This window comes from Ranitomeya imitator, chromosome 5, assembly GCF_032444005.1.
Source record: "Ranitomeya imitator isolate aRanImi1 chromosome 5, aRanImi1.pri, whole genome shotgun sequence".
Taxonomy (NCBI): Eukaryota; Metazoa; Chordata; class Amphibia; order Anura; family Dendrobatidae; genus Ranitomeya; species Ranitomeya imitator.
This window is the reverse complement of record NC_091286.1, coordinates 670,333,282-670,350,069: the sequence shown is the minus strand read 5'-3', so window position 1 is coordinate 670,350,069 and position 16,788 is coordinate 670,333,282. Positions and strand designations below refer to the sequence as shown.

The following is a 16,788-nucleotide window of genomic DNA, read 5'->3' as shown; positions in this document are numbered from 1 at the left end:
TATTATATATATTACTGTGTATATATATATATGTGTGTGTTTTGATGAATATTTCCTTTGAAAACGATGCGTAAATGACATAGAGAACTTCTCTATGTAAAAGCTTGTGTTAAAATTGGATAGCAGTTGTAACGGGGGCCTGGGTGGTAGCCGTACTGAGGGATTGCTGCTGCTTCCTCATCACACCCCGACACTCCGCTACAGAAATATCATGTCCATTTTGTGGTGTGCTGGTTGTGTCAAGTAGTTCACCCACTTGTGAGTCAGAATCCTTCACAGCATACAGGGCTCCAATTCGTCGCAGACACACACAAATGTTATCATAGTCCCGATTCATTTTCAATAAAACTTTACTCAATTCATCTATCTTCATAACAGACTTAATCCAACAATCTTCAAAAGACATAAGAGCTTCTCCTTCTGCACTTTCCCTGGTCTTTTCCTTCAGCTTATCTTCTGGCACCGCGGCTTCCAGACCCGCAGTCCCCAGGGAATTCCAGCTTTCTGATACTAGGTGCTCCCCGTCCACTTTCTCCATCCTGGGCAGAAAATCAGGTTGCCTCTGAAATTCCTGTTCAGACTGTAAGTCCCTGACGTCACCGGAGGTAACCCACAGACAAGCCACCGACCCTTCCTGACTGCCTCGCTTTTCACGTGCTTTAAGATCTAACATCTCCAGACCTGCTTCCCTCGGTGCTTCTTCTGTCTCGTTCAACTGTAACTCACCACACAACTACTACCACTCCTTCTAGAACAATTCCTCTCACTCTGCTCTAGCTCCTCCCACTAACTGAAAATTACCTCAGGAAGGCACTCTCCCTGCCACTACACTGGCTGCGCCCCCTTTCTCAACTGTCACTACTCTGACTGAAACCAGTTCTCAACACAATCTAATCTCCTACTCTACAGTGCCCCCCTTAACACTAAGGCTACTTTCACATTTCCGTCGGTAGTCGGCCATCACAAAGCGTCGGCGCGACATACCAACGGACGTTTGTGAAATAGTGTGTATCGTGAGCAGCGGAAGCAGTTTTTCAAAGGGTCCGCTGTCCAGTCTAAAGTCCCGGGGAGGAAAGAGAGAGAGTGAGATTTCCTGTCGGGCATGTGCAGTCAGAAACACAGGATACAACGTACAGAAAAATGTTCCCTTGAACATTTTTTGCAAAAGACAGGCCGTCATATTTTGCAGGATCCAGTGCACGGCGGACAAAACGTGAATCCATACGTCGCTAATACAAGTCTATGGGAAAATGCAGGATCCTGCATTTTCAAAATTTGACGTATTGCGACAGTAGCAGAAAGACGAAAACGTGAAAGTAGCCTAACCAACACCTACACTGCCATAACCCTTACCAATGCTGACCTACCACTGCCACTGACTGTCCCTATTCCTGTCCCTAACACACAGATATCAGAGCAGTGTCAGCCATTATCATATTAAACAGTGTCAACTAAACCAGGGATTCAAGCTTCAGGAGGCTAATTTGCATATTCCAGGTGCCTTCTGGGAGAAGCGAAGTCTCCCTAAGCTAGAAGATCGTTGGGTACAGCCGGGACCAGCTGCTTCGAAAGCATCACCAAACCAGGGATTCAAGCTTCAGGAGGCTAATTTGAATATTCCAGGTGCCTTCTGGGAGAAGCGAAGTCTCCCTAAGCTAGAAGATCGTTGGGTACAGCCGGGACCAGCTGCTTCGAAAGCATCACCAAACCAGGGATTCAAGCTTCAGGAGGCTAATTTGCATATTCCAGGTGCCTTCTGGGAGAAGCGAAGTCTCCCTAAGCTAGAAGATCGTTGGGTACAGCCGGGACCAGCTGCTTCGAAAGCATCACCAAACCAGGGATTCAAGCTTCAGGAGGCTAATTTGAATATTCCAGGTGCCTTCTGGGAGAAGCGAAGTCTCCCTAAGCTAGAAGATCGTTGGGTACAGCCGGGACCAGCTGCTTCGAAAGCATCACCAAACCAGGGATTCAAGCTTCAGGAGGCTAATTTGCATATTCCAGGTGCCTTCTGGGAGAAGCGAAGTCTCCCTAAGCTAGAAGATCGTTGGGTACAGCCGGGACCAGCTGCTTCGAAAGCATCACCAAACCGCGCGCCTTACGGCGCGCGAATTTTTGCCTGTAGGACATTATTGCAAGAGAGCTTGGCTGAGTAGATTACACAAGAAGGAAAACACACAGCAAGTCAGCAGGATCTAGGAGCAACATGGCAGATGTGACAACCTACATGGTGAGCTGCAGCATGTGCTACATGTTCACAGATCGACCAGAAGAAGAATCCAATTTCACCTGTCAGAAGTGTAGACTAGTGGCCCTTTTAGAAGAAAAGGTGCGGGGTCTGGAAGAAAGAATAGCAACTTTGAAACTCATCAAAGAGAATGAAGACTTTCTAGACAGAACAGAAGCATCTCTACTGGTCACAGAAGGTGCAAAAAGTGTCCGAGAACCTCCAAAAGCAGATGAGTGGAAGCATGTGACCAAAAGAAGCAAGAAGACCATGGAGAAATCACCAACCACACAACTGAAGAACCGATATCAAATCTTTGTAGAGGATGAAGATGGCACACCTAAGAATGAAGCAATACCAGCAAGCAAAAAAGAAAAGGGCACACAGCAACAAGTGACAGCAAAAAGTACAGCCAAGAAGCAACGAAGAGTGGTGGTGGTGGGAGACTCACTACTGAGAGGCACAGAAGCAGCCATCTGCAGACCGGACATAACTGCAAGAGAAGTATGCTGCCTTCCAGGTGCGATGATCAAGGATGTGACCGATAGGATACCAAAGCTCTTCAGCTCCAAGGACGTCCACCCATTTCTTCTGATACATGTTGGCACCAATGACACGGCAAGGAAGGACCTACCGACAATCTGCAAGGACTTTGAAGAGTTGGGGAAGAAAGTAAAGGAACTGGATGCACAGGTAGTTTTTTCTTCTATCCTTCCAGTAGACGGGCATGGCACCAGGAGATGGAACAGGATCCTTGATGCAAACAACTGGCTAAGACGATGGTGCAGACAACAAGAATTCGGATTCCTGGACCACGGTGTGAATTACTTGTACGATGGACTCCTCGCCAGAGACGGACTACACCTCAACAAACCTGGGAAACACACATTCGCCAGAAGACTCGCTACACTCATCAGGAGGGCGTTAAACTAGAAGAAGAGGGGACGGGAAGAAAAACATTAGACTCGAACAAAGACGACCCAGGAAAACATACTCAGAAGGGAGGTAAGAACATTTCTAAAACAATCCACAGTGAGGAGATTGGAACAAAACAAAATCCTCTGAACTGCATGCTCGCAAACGCCAGAAGCCTGACAAACAAGATGGAAGAACTAGAAGCAGAAATATCTACAGGTAACTTTGACATAGTGGGAATAACCGAGACATGGTTAGATGAAAGCTATGACTGGACAGTTAACTTACAGGGTTACAGTCTGTTTAGAAAGGATCGTAAAAATCGGAGAGGAGGAGGGGTTTGTCTCTATGTAAAGTCTTGTCTAAAGTCCACTTTAAGGGAGGATATTAGCGAAGGGAATGAGGATGTCGAGTCCATATGGGTTGAAATTCATGGAGGGAAAAATGGTAACAAAATTCTCATTGGGGTCTGTTACAAACCCCCAAATATAACAGAAACCATGGAAAGTCTACTTCTAAAGCAGATAGATGAAGCTGCAACCCATAATGAGGTCCTGGTTATGGGGGACTTTAACTACCCGGATATTAACTGGGAAACAGAAACCTGTGAAACCCATAAAGGCAACAGGTTTCTGCTAATAACCAAGAAAAATTATCTTTCACAATTGGTGCAGAATCCAACCAGAGGAGCAGCACTTTTAGACCTAATACTATCTAATAGACCTGACAGAATAACAAATCTGCAGGTGGTTGGGCATTTAGGAAATAGCGACCACAATATTGTGCAGTTTCACCTGTCTTTCACTAGGGGGACTTGTCAGGGAGTCACAAAAACATTGAACTTTAGGAAGGCAAAGTTTGAACAGCTTAGAGATGCCCTTAATCTGGTAGACTGGGACAATATCCTCAGAAATGAGAATACAGATAATAAATGGGAAATGTTTAAGAACATCCTAAATAGGCAGTGTAAGCGGTTTATACCTTGTGGGAATAAAAGGACTAGAAATAGGAAAAACCCAATGTGGCTAAACAAAGAAGTAAGACAGGCAATTAACAGTAAAAAGAAAGCATTTGCACTACTAAAGCAGGATGGCACCATTGAAGCTCTAAAAAACTATAGGGAGAAAAATACTTTATCTAAAAAACTAATTAAAGCTGCCAAAAAGGAAACAGAGAAGCACATTGCTAAGGAGAGTAAAACTAATCCCAAACTGTTCTTCAACTATATCAATAGTAAAAGAATAAAAACTGAAAATGTAGGCCCCTTAAAAAATAGTGAGGAAAGAATGGTTGTAGATGACGAGGAAAAAGCTAACATATTAAACACCTTCTTCTCCACGGTATTCACAGTGGAAAATGAAATGCTAGGTGAAATCCCAAGAAACAATGAAAACCCTATATTAAGGGTCACCAATCTAACCCAAGAAGAGGTGCGAAACCGGCTAAATAAGATTAAAATAGATAAATCTCCGGGTCCGGATGGCATACACCCACGAGTACTAAGAGAACTAAGTAATGTAATAGATAAACCATTATTTCTTATTTTTAGTGACTCTATAGCGACAGGGTCTGTTCCGCAGGACTGGCGCATAGCAAATGTGGTGCCAATATTCAAAAAGGGCTCTAAAAGTGAACCTGGAAATTATAGGCCAGTAAGTCTAACCTCTATTGTTGGTAAAATATTTGAAGGGTTTCTGAGGGATGTTATTCTGGATTATCTCAATGAGAATAACTGTTTAACTCCATATCAGCATGGGTTTATGAGAAATCGCTCCTGTCAAACCAATCTAATCAGTTTTTATGAAGAGGTAAGCTATAGGCTGGACCACGGTGAGTCATTGGACGTGGTATATCTCGATTTTTCCAAAGCGTTTGATACCGTGCCGCACAAGAGGTTGGTACACAAAATGAGAATGCTTGGTCTGGGGGAAAATGTGTGTAAATGGGTTAGTAACTGGCTTAGTGATAGAAAGCAGAGGGTGGTTATAAATGGTATAGTCTCTAACTGGGTCGCTGTGACCAGTGGGGTACCGCAGGGGTCAGTATTGGGACCTGTTCTCTTCAACATATTCATTAATGATCTGGTAGAAGGTTTACACAGTAAAATATCGATATTTGCAGATGATACAAAACTATGTAAAGCAGTTAATACAAGAGAAGATAGTATTCTACTACAGATGGATCTGGATAAGTTGGAAACTTGGGCTGAAAGGTGGCAGATGAGGTTTAACAATGATAAATGTAAGGTTATACACATGGGAAGAGGGAATCAATATCACCATTACACACTGAACGGGAAACCACTGGGTAAATCTGACAGGGAGAAGGACTTGGGGATCCTAGTTAATGATAAACTTACCTGGAGCAGCCAGTGCCAGGCAGCAGCTGCCAAGGCAAACAGGATCATGGGGTGCATTAAAAGAGGTCTGGATACACATGATGAGAGCATTATACTGCCTCTGTACAAATCCCTAGTTAGACCGCACATGGAGTACTGTGTCCAGTTTTGGGCACCGGTGCTCAGGAAGGATATAATGGAACTAGAGAGAGTACAAAGGAGGGCAACAAAATTAATAAAGGGGATGGGAGAACTACAATACCCAGATAGATTAGCGAAATTAGGATTATTTAGTCTAGAAAAAAGACGACTGAGGGGCGATCTAATAACCATGTATAAGTATATAAGGGGACAATACAAATATCTCGCTGAGGATCTGTTTATACCAAGGAAGGTGACGGGCACAAGGGGGCATTCTTTGCGTCTGGAGGAGAGAAGGTTTTTCCACCAACATAGAAGAGGATTCTTTACTGTTAGGGCAGTGAGAATCTGGAATTGCTTGCCTGAGGAGGTGGTGATGGCGAACTCAGTCGAGGGGTTCAAGAGAGGCCTGGATGTCTTCCTGGAGCAGAACAATATTGTATCATACAATTATTAGGTTCTGTAGAAGGACGTAGATCTGGGTATTTATTATAATGGAATATAGGCTGAACTGGATGGACAAATGTCTTTTTTCGGCCTTACTAACTATGTTACTATGTTACTATGTAACTATCATAAACTACACAGGGCAGGTAGCAAAAAGATAAAGTACCCAGTTTCATTAGGTAGGCATGCACAGGAATGCAGGGCTCAAACCAGCCGCCTGCACACCCCTTAGGCTACGTTCACATTAGCGTCTTGCGGTGGTGGGTCGGGCGCCACCGCGGCGACGCATGCATCATGCGCCCCTATATTTAACATGGGGGGCGCATGGACATGGGTTTGCATGCGTTTTGTGATGTATGCGTCTTTTTTGCCGCAAGCGTTAGGGCACAGAGGACGCAGCAAGATGCATTTTTTTTGTGTCCAATATCCGGCAAAAAAAGGATGCATGCGTCGCAAAACTATGCATTTTGCATGCGTTCTTGTTTGCGTTGTGTGTTGCGTCGCCGACGCAATAGCGCACAACGCAAATGTGAACGTAGCCTTACACAGTCGCACTGCATCACGAAGTAAATCGAATGTGACAATACTGAATATTGAATTATCTATATTTTATTCCCTGTTTTTTAGGCTTTTGCAGACATGATCACAGTGGATCCCATCTCTGTTCTTGTGTCCTTTGTGGTCATTTTATTTCTCGTCAATGTTTTTAAGAACCAGAAAAAATCCATCCATTTCCCTCCTGGTCCTATGCCTTTACCGATCATAGGAAACATGCATGTGATCAACACATTAAAACCCCAAAAGTCCTTCACAGAGGTAAGAGACTCTCCGCTATATCTACAGACAGAGTGTGCATTAAATTGGGATTCTTATTCTTGGTGCTATGTTACGATTGCATATGGCTTCACTAGTGTCAATACTTTTGGATGGTATTGACTTCTTACCTTGAACTAATGTGCCTCAAATTTTAGTCCAACACAATTAGATTGGCAAATTTTCAAAACATCTTGATGGTAGGTCATCAATGTCTGATCCACAGGGGTGCAATCAGCTTTTACTGGTGCAGGGGTCAAAAATGCTCAGTAAGCTATCAGCCCGAGAGAGGAAACACATTAGGTTAGGTTCCCTGCAAAGAAGATTGCCTTGTCGTGGCTGCTAGGCATACATGAATTTACCAATTTATGCCCTAATTATGCCAGTTTTTTTATTATTTTCTGGATAAGTGATGCAATTCCAATTTTATAAATGCCAATAAGAGGCAATTTATGCAGTGCCATGCTGCAATTTGATGGAGTTGATCCTGTTGCTGTAATCATCTGGAACTGAGCAGTTATGGACAATAATAGCAATAGGAACAGCTGATATGTCCGAGAGCCGAGTGCCGCACCCAAAAGATCAGACATTAATAACCTCTGCTAAGGGTCGGCCACCAATGTTGATGTCCCAGACAAATCCTTTAATTTATAAATTTGATAATTTTGTGTATTCAGCTCTTTCATGTCCTAAGAAAGCGAATAACAAAAATATCCTGTGTGGATACACACAGTGTGGCAATGTGTGGCCGTGTGGCAATACACCATTGCCACAGAAAGTAACCATAGAGCGAAGACCACTGCCAGCACGGCAGCTGGATGTGTCAGATAGTGGACAATGGGTTGCTTCCTTATTTTATATAACATTTTTCCTTGTTACCCATTTTAAAAAAAAAAATAGCAGAAAACACTTTTTAAGAAATATATAGATACTAGATGGTGGCCCGATTCTAACGCATCAGGTATTCTAGAATATGTATGTATGTATGTATATAGCAGCCACATAGTATATAGCACAGGCCACGTAGTATATAGGAGCCATGTAGTATATAGCAGACAAATACTATGTGGCCTGTGCTATATACTATGTGGCTGCTATATACATACATATTGTAGAATACCCGATGCGTTAATACAGGCCACGCAATATATAACAGTGGCCACGCAGTATATAACGCAGCCCAAATAGTATATAACATAGCCCACGCAGTATATAGCAGCCACGCAGTATATAACACAGGCGACGTAGTATATAACACAGGCCATACAGTATATAACAGCGGCCACGTAATATATAGCACAGGCCATGCAGTACATAACACTGCCCACATAGTATCTAACACTGGCCACATAGTATATAGCAGCCACGCGGTATATAACGCAGCCCACGTGGTATATAACACTGCCCACGTGCTTTATTACACTGCCCATGTAATATATAGCACTGGCCACGTAGCATATAGCAGCCATGCAGTATATAACACAGCCCACGTGGTATATAACGCAGCCCACGTGGTATATAACACAGCCCACGCGGTATATAACACTGCCCACATTGTATATAACACTGGCCACATAGTATATAGCAGCCACGCTGTATACAACGCAGCCCACGCGCTATATAACACTGCCCACGTAGTATATAGCAGTGTGGGCACATATCCTTGTTAAAAAAGATAATTAAAGTAAAAAATAGTTATGTACTCACCCGCCGGGATCCAGCGAAGCTGTCCCTATGCGCGCGGCTGCCGCCATCTTCCATTCCCAGGATGCATTACAAAATTACACAGATGACTTAGTGGTCTCGCGAGACCCCTAAGTCTTCTGGGTAATTTCGCAAAACATCTCTGGGAACGGAAAATGGCGGCTGCCGCGAGCACATTGTCGGACTACGGAAGGTGAGAATAGCAGGTTTTTTGTTTTTTTATTAATTTTAACATTAGAAATTTTTACTATTGATGCTGCATAGGCAGCATCAATAGTAAAAATTTGGGGAAACACAGGGTTAATAGCAGCGTTAATGGAGTGCGGTACCCGCGGCCTGTTACCGCTGGCATTAACCCTGTGTGAGCGGTGAGTGGAGGGGAGTATGCGGGCGCTGGGCACTGACTGCAGGGGAGTAGGGAGGGACTAATCGGACTGTGTTTGTCGCTGATTGGTCGCGTCAGCCATGACAGGCAGCTGGCGAGACTAATCAGCGACGCGGGATTTCTGAGACAGACAGACGGAAGTACCCCTTAGACAATTATATATAGATATTAGGGCATAAGATTTCCTGTCAGCACTGAAGATTTCGACATGTAGACTAGCTGCGGGAAAAAATTATCAAATGGAGGCTTTTAATGATAAGCAGTAAAATCATTTTAATAAATATTCCTATTATCTTATGTTTATCCAGATGTCAAAGAAATACGGACCAATATTCACCGTGTATCTAGGTGCCCAAAGGCTGGTTATACTGTGTGGTTATGACATGGTGAAAGATGCTCTCGTCAACCACGCCGAGGAATTTTCTGGCAGGCCGTATACGGCAATAGGCTCTAAAGTATCAGATAAGCATGGTAAGTAATAAACAAATTGAAATGGCATCTGATTCAAAATACTCTGCTACATAGGTGAAAAAAAAGACTTGGGTCCATTAAGTTCTCCCCTAGTTCTGCATTCTCTTTTGCTAGATTTTTTATCAACGACAATGCCATTGGATGTGAGAAAAGCATCCTGCTGTCCTATAATTTCTGTTAAAATGTTGGCCATTATAGCATATTGAGGTCGGCATTCCACAGTCTGACTACATTAGCTGTAAAGAACCCTTTCCTATTAACCTACCAGAAGTCTTTCCTCCTCATGTAATGAATGTTCTTTGTAAGGTCTTCGGAATCAATAAGTCATGTGCCATCTTTTGTACTAACAACACATGTATTATACAAATAAGAGTATGTGCACATGTTCAGGATTGTTCGCGTTTTTTTGCTATAAAAATGCGATTGAAACGCATAAAAAACGCATACATATGCATCTTATCATTTAGATTGCATTCCGCAATTTTTGTGCACATGATGCATTTTTATTCCGTGAAAAAAATGCATCGTGGTAAAAAAAGCAGCATGTTCATTAACCCCTTCACGACATGCGCCGTACATCTACGGCGCATGCCGTGAATCCCCCTTTGATGTGGGCTCCGGCGGTGAGCCCACATCAAAGTCGCGACATGTCAGCTGTTTTGTACAGCTGACATGTGCGCGCAATAGCGGCGGGTGAAATCGCTATTCACCCGCCGCTATTAACCTGTTAAATGCCGCTGTCAAACACAGACAGCGGCATTTAACTACCGCATCCGGCCGGGCGGCCGGATATGACGTCATCGCCGACCCCCGTCACATGATCGGGGGTCGGCGATGCATCAGGAAGGTAACCATAGAGGTCCTTGAGACCTCTATGGTTACTGATGCAGGTCTGCTGTGAGCGCCCTCCTGTGGTCGGCGCTCACAGCACACCTGCATTTCTGCTACATAGCAGCGATCTGATGATCGCTGCTATAGAGCAGAGCCGATCAGGCTATGCCAGCTTCTAGCCTCCCATGGAGGCTATTGAAGCATGGCACAAGTAAAAAAAAAATGTTTTTAAAAATATGAAAAAAATATAAAAAATATAAAAGTTTAAATCACCCCCCTTTCGCCCCATCCTAAATAAAACAATAAAAAAAAACCCAAACCTACACGTATTTGGTATCGCCGTGTTCAGAATTGCCCGATCTATCAATTAAAAAAAAGCATTAACCTGATCGCTAAACGGCGTAGCGAGAAAAAAATCCGAAACGCCAGAAGTACGTTTTTTTGGTCGCCGCAACATTGCATTAAAATGCAATAACAGGCGATCAAAAGAACGTATCTGCGCAAAAATGGTATCATTAAAAACATCATCTCGGCACGCAAAAAATAAGCCCTCACCCGACCCCAGATCACGAAAAATGGAGACGCTACGGGTATCGGAAAATGGCACTTTTTCTTTTTTTTTTTTAGCAAAGTTTGGAATTTTTTTTCACCACTTAGATAAAAAATAACCTAGTCATGTTAGGTGTCTATGAACTCGTAATGATCTAGAGAATCATAATGGCAGGTCAGTTTTAGCATTTAGTGAACCTAGCAAAAAAGCCAAACAAAAAACAAGTGTGGGATTGCACTTTTTTTGCAATTTCACCGCACTTGGAATTTTTTTCCTGTTTTCTAGTAAAAGACATGGTAAAACCAATGGTGTCGTTCAAAAGTACAACTTGTCCCGCAAAAAATAAGCCCTCACATGACCATATTGACGGAAAAATAAAAAAGTTATGGCTCTGGGAACGAGGGAAGCGAAAAACGAACACGCAAAAATGAAAAAGGGCCGCGACTTGAAGGGGTTAAATTTGTGGATTTTTTGCATTTTTCCCGCTATTTAATGCATTGGGAAAGCGCCGGAAAAAAAAAGCGCAAAAATACGCAAAAAAAAACAAAACGCACTAAAAACGCGAAAATAAAACGCATGCAGATTTCTGACAGTAATGTCTGGTTTTTGTCAGGAAATTTCTGCAAGAAATCCTGAACGTGTGCACATACCCTAACTGAGGTTTTTTCTAGGCTACTTAATTTCAAATATCCTATTACAACATTTTACATGAGGTTTTGTGGGACTTGGATATTGATTACCGGTCATTGAGGCTCCAACTCCTGACACCCCAGCAGTTGTTTGCAGATCCATGTTGTGCTGGCCCACCGTTGTACTCTACCCTTTACATTTACAGTACAGACAAAAAGTTTGGACATACTTTATCATTTAAAGATTTTTCTGTATTTTCATGACTATGAAAAATTGTACATTCACACTGAAGGCATCAAAACTATGAATTAACACATGTGGAATTATATACTTGACAAAAAGTGTGAAACAACTGAAATTATGTCTTATATTCTAGGTTCTTCAAAGTAGTACCTTTTGCTTTGATAACTGCTTTACACACTCTTGGCATTCTCTTGATGAGCTTCAAGAGGTAGTCACCGGAAATGGTCTTCCAACAATCTTGAATGAGTTCCCAGAGATGCTTAGCACTTGTTTACCCTTTTGCCTTCACTCTGCGGTCCAGCTCACCCTAAACCATCTTGATTGCGTTCTGGTCTGGTGACTGTGGAGGCCAGGTCATCTGGCGTAGCACCCCATCACTCTACTTCTTGGTCAAATAGCCCTTACACAGCCTGGAGGTGTGTTTGGTGTCATTGTCCTGTTGAGAAAAAAAGGATGGTCTAACTAAATGCAAACTGGATGGAATAGCATGCCACTGCAAGATGCAGGGAATTGCAGACCGTGCCAGGAGGGGGTGAGTATGACAGGGGAGTGTGAGCCATGCAATATTCACCTGTCCTCGTTCCACCACCAGGCTCTGTCTTCCGCGTCCTCTGGCTGTGATGTTCAGGTCAGAGGGCGCGATGACTTGTTTAATTCGTGCCCTCTGCTTGAGCAGTCACATTTGAGACCCGGAAGATGCAGCAGCGCATGGCGGTGGAACGGGGACAGGTGAATATCGCAAGTGCCGGGGGCCTTAGCCAGCGGCGACTCCTGCACCTGACGCACAGTGGCGATAGGTGAGTATGTCACTTTTTTTTTTAATCACAGCAGCATCATATGGGGCATATGGGGCATATTATTCTATGGAGCATCTTATGGGGCCATCAATAACCTTTTATGCAGCATTATATGGGGAATATTTTAATATGGAGCATTTTATGGGGCCATTATTAACCTATATGCAGCATTATATGGGGCATACTTTTTGCATGGAGCATGGAGCATCTTATGGGGCCCATCATGAACCATATGGAGCATTATATGGGGTCCTGATTCAATATGGATATTCAAAAACACTTAACCTACTGATATCTCAATTAATTTTACTTTTATTGGTATCTATTTTTATTTTTTAAATTTACCAGTAGCTGCTGCATTTCCCACCTTAGGCTTATACTCGAGTCATTAATTTTCCCAGGTTTTTGTGGCAAAATTAAGGGTCTCGGCTTATACTCGGGTCGGCTTATACTTGAGAATATACGGTAAGTACTTTACTTGTATTTTCTTCATGGCTAAAACTATTTAGCAATAGTCATAGCACTGGGGTGGATTTTACTTAGGGGCCCTCATTTTGTCATGTTCTTGCAATATATTTAAAAATAATTTTTGCTGGATTAATGCACTTCTGTACTGGCACCATCTTTTTTCAGGAGAGCTCTGTTTGTGTATGTATATGTATATGTATCTTTAACTCGTGATTTAATATGTTGAAATAAAATGTAATTTTTTATGAGATTTACTTTGCACTCTGTGTCCTAACAGCAGTAATCTGTCCTCAATCCATGCAGGTATCCTCTTCTCCAATGGAGAGAACTGGAGAGTGATGAGAAGATTCACGCTGTCCACATTACGAGACTATGGCATGGGGAGAAAGGACATAGAAAACAAGATCACTGAAGAGTGTGACTGCTTATTACAGACACTCAGATCTTATGGAGGTAATTCAGTTCATATAATGTCTTCATGTGTTTGCATTGAAGCCTGATAGACAAAACAAAAGGGTGATTTTTCTTTTTTTATCAAGACTGTTGCAAAGTTGCTTAATTTTTATTTTAGATGGATTGGAGTAATAAAAACCTTAATTGGAACAATCTCCAATACCGGTAATGACATACAAAGTGGCAAATAATTGAGCTTAATTTTGTGTTGTTTTTGACCCAACAAACTTTATTTTCATTCCTTGAACTAAAAACTTCCCCACATTGTATTTTTAGGGAAACCATTCAATAACCAAACCATCATAAATGCTGCTGTGGCCAACATAATCGTGTCCATCCTGCTGGATCATAGATATGAATATGATGATCCTACAATCCTAAAACTCATGAATATAGTGAATGACACTGTCACGATCAGGGAAAGTAAGATGGTTCGGGTATGTATACTTTTGTGGTATCCCGGTACCCGTTCTACCGCTGCTGATTGAGGCAGTTGTCGTGTGGCAGTAGAATTGTTCCAGCGTGTCATAGTTAGTTTGGAAACTGTGAGTTAGAAAATGGAATACATTGCATTGTATACCATCAGTTCATAAATGTGCTTTGCTGCCATGTACTGGCAAATGTGTATATGAAGCTAAGTGATTATTCTCCTCACAAGCTGCCATGTAAATGACTGGGAGGAGCCTCCCAGCTCAGGGCTCACACAGATTTCCTGAGTTAACTGCCTGCTCAGGACTATCACACCTCCTGAGGTAACTTCGAGTTCTGGGCGGCTCAAGCTGCCTGAACAAGAAAACACAACTGCTCCCATCATAGTTTTCCATGCGAGCTCATGTTGAAGGGAAATTTGTCCCCACTCCTCCATAAAGTAGTGAAGTCTTCTAGTCAGGAGAGATAATGCTGCACATGTGCTCTTCTGCATGCTGGTTATCCTGTTTGCTTCTAGCCAGGAACAGACCCATGTGGCTGCCACACCACCGACATTGCTTAACCTACCCCCTGTGAAATGGAACGGTAGGCTCAAAACCAGAGGTGTCAAACTGCATTCCACAAGGGCGGCAAACAGGTCATGTTTTCAGGATTTCCTTGTACTGCCCAGGTGATAATTTAATCACCTACACACATAATGATTACAGCACCTTGTGCAATGCTAAGGAAATCCTGAAAACATGACCTGTTTGCGGCCCTTGAGGAATGCAGTTTGACACCTCTGCTCAAAACCATAAGCACTTCCGCACTTTAGTGGGTTTCCATGGAAAGCCAGTCTGTAAAGGTCCACAATGTCTCCACTACCGCATGATAAAATACAGAGATCCGACAGGCCCATTGGTCAAAATAGGAAAATAGTGCTAGTAACTCCATAACAGTTAAATTCCATTAAAAAGATTGTCATAGCAGGATATTAATCAATGTTGTTGATGCATTTCGACTAAACAGTCTTAATCATATCATGTTTCCATATACTAAAAGATCATTTAAAAATTCATAGACACTCCCATCTATGACATCATACAAATAATTATTTTAATATATACTTCAACTGAATTAATTCTGACAACAGACCAAATCATTTATAAAGGCTGGAATAAAAACCAAAAAAATCAATATATACACATAAGGTCATTATGAAAATGCCAACCAGATGGCGATCCAGTGGTTAAAGTCATGATCCAATGAGATTCATTTTACAAAATAATTTTTCTCCAATTACCCTCATGTTTCGGTTCGTTAGCTCTAAGAAGCCAAAACAAGATCTGGATCTCACTTTTTTAGGTGGTTTTTGGGTGGAATCTGCCTGAAAAAGTTGTTCCATGCATATTATCCTGCGTTTTGACTAACACATAATGGTTTGGGTCGGGAGACTTACGACAGGTCACACGTGTAAATCCAGCCAAAGACTGTGTTTGCCTTAAGTGCTTGAAAAGTTTTTAGTAAATTCCTCAGAGAACTCCAAATATTGCAAATGTATTATCAGATTCTTTTTCATTCTTGAGATTTATGGTGAATCAAACTTTGTTGGAAAATGTTAATGAAACTGGCACATTTAAATTAATAATATGTTAATTTCTACTAGTAGTTAAATATTTATAAATTAGTGAAATAATATAATATAACAAATTATAAAATATATAAAGTGAAGGAAAAGAAAAAAGAATCTTTCTTAACACTCCTTCCTTACCACTACTTCCCCTCAAAAAATAAAATAACGTTTCATGCCAATTTCAAATGTAAAAATGGAGATGTTATCACAGAAAAAAATTGCTGACTTTTTGTTGCCAATGTAGTTCACCTAATAATAAAATATATAGGTTTGAAATTTTTACAAATAATTAAAATTTTTAATTTTGGGGGACCCAATTAACTACAAACACATGTGTGTGAAAACAAAGAAAAAAAATTACTGCTTCTGTCTTCTCTCCAGGTTCCTTGACAATCTCTGACAGCCAGTACACAAAAATTATTCCAATCTATTATAAATGTAATAAATAATAAGACATTTTCTTATGACTCAAATGATTTAATGGGATAGAATACAGTACAATGAACACCAAGAAAACTCAAAACACCTTGATCTGGTCAATAAAAAAGGACCAGAGAAAGAAAATTCACATTAATTATTTTTCAGTTTCTTAACTTTAATGTTCTGTACATGAGATGTCTGTGATTTTTTAAACTTGTTCTATATACAGGTCCTTCTCAAAAAATTAGCATATAGTGTTAAATTTCATTATTTACCATAATGTAATGATTACAATTAAACTTTCATATATTATAGATTCATTATCCACGAACTGAAATTTGTCAGGTCTTTTATTGTTTCAATACTGATGATTTTGGCATACAACTCCTGATAACCCAAAAAACCTGTCTCAATAAATTAGCATATTTCACCCATCCAATCAAATAAAAGTGTTTTTTAATAACAAACAAAAAAACCAACAAATAATAATGTTCAGTTATGCACTCAATACTTGGTCGGGAATCCTTTGGCAGAAATGACTGCTTCAATGCGGCGTGGCATGGAGGCAATCAGCCTGTGACACTGCTGAGATGTTATGGAGGCCCAGGATGCTTCAATAGCGGCCTTAAGCTCATCCAAAGTGTTGGGTCTTGCATCTCTCAACTTTCTCTTCACAATATCCCACAGATTCTCTATGGGGTTCAGGTCAGGAGAGTTGGCAGGCCAATTGAGCACAGTAATACCATGGTCAGTAAACCATTTACCAGTGGTTTTGGCACTGTGAGCAGGTGCCAGGTCGTGCTGAAAAATGAAATCTTCATCTCCATAAAGCATTTCAGCCGATGGAAGCATGAAGTGCTCCAAAATCTCCTGATAGCTAGCTGCATTGACCCTGCCCTTGATGAAACACAGTGGAC

At 41.6% G+C, this 16,788-nt stretch overlaps 1 protein-coding gene across 2 annotated transcripts in view; it reads left to right on the top strand.

Moving 5' to 3' along the window:
* LOC138638743 (cytochrome P450 2C23-like) overlaps window positions 1-16,788 on the top strand; it is a 761,024-nt gene that overhangs the window by 25,298 nt on the left and 718,938 nt on the right. The window contains exons 2-5 of one of the 2 annotated variants that reach the window (XM_069728296.1): window positions 6,693-6,881; window positions 9,276-9,438; window positions 13,261-13,410; window positions 13,687-13,847. The exons of the other annotated variant lie outside the window; for it this stretch is intronic. Coding sequence (XP_069584397.1) covers window positions 6,705-6,881; window positions 9,276-9,438; window positions 13,261-13,410; window positions 13,687-13,847 — 651 coding nt within the window. The 5' untranslated portion in view covers window positions 6,693-6,704. The remainder of the gene's footprint in view (window positions 1-6,692; window positions 6,882-9,275; window positions 9,439-13,260; window positions 13,411-13,686; window positions 13,848-16,788) is intronic. 2 annotated transcript variants of the gene reach the window in all.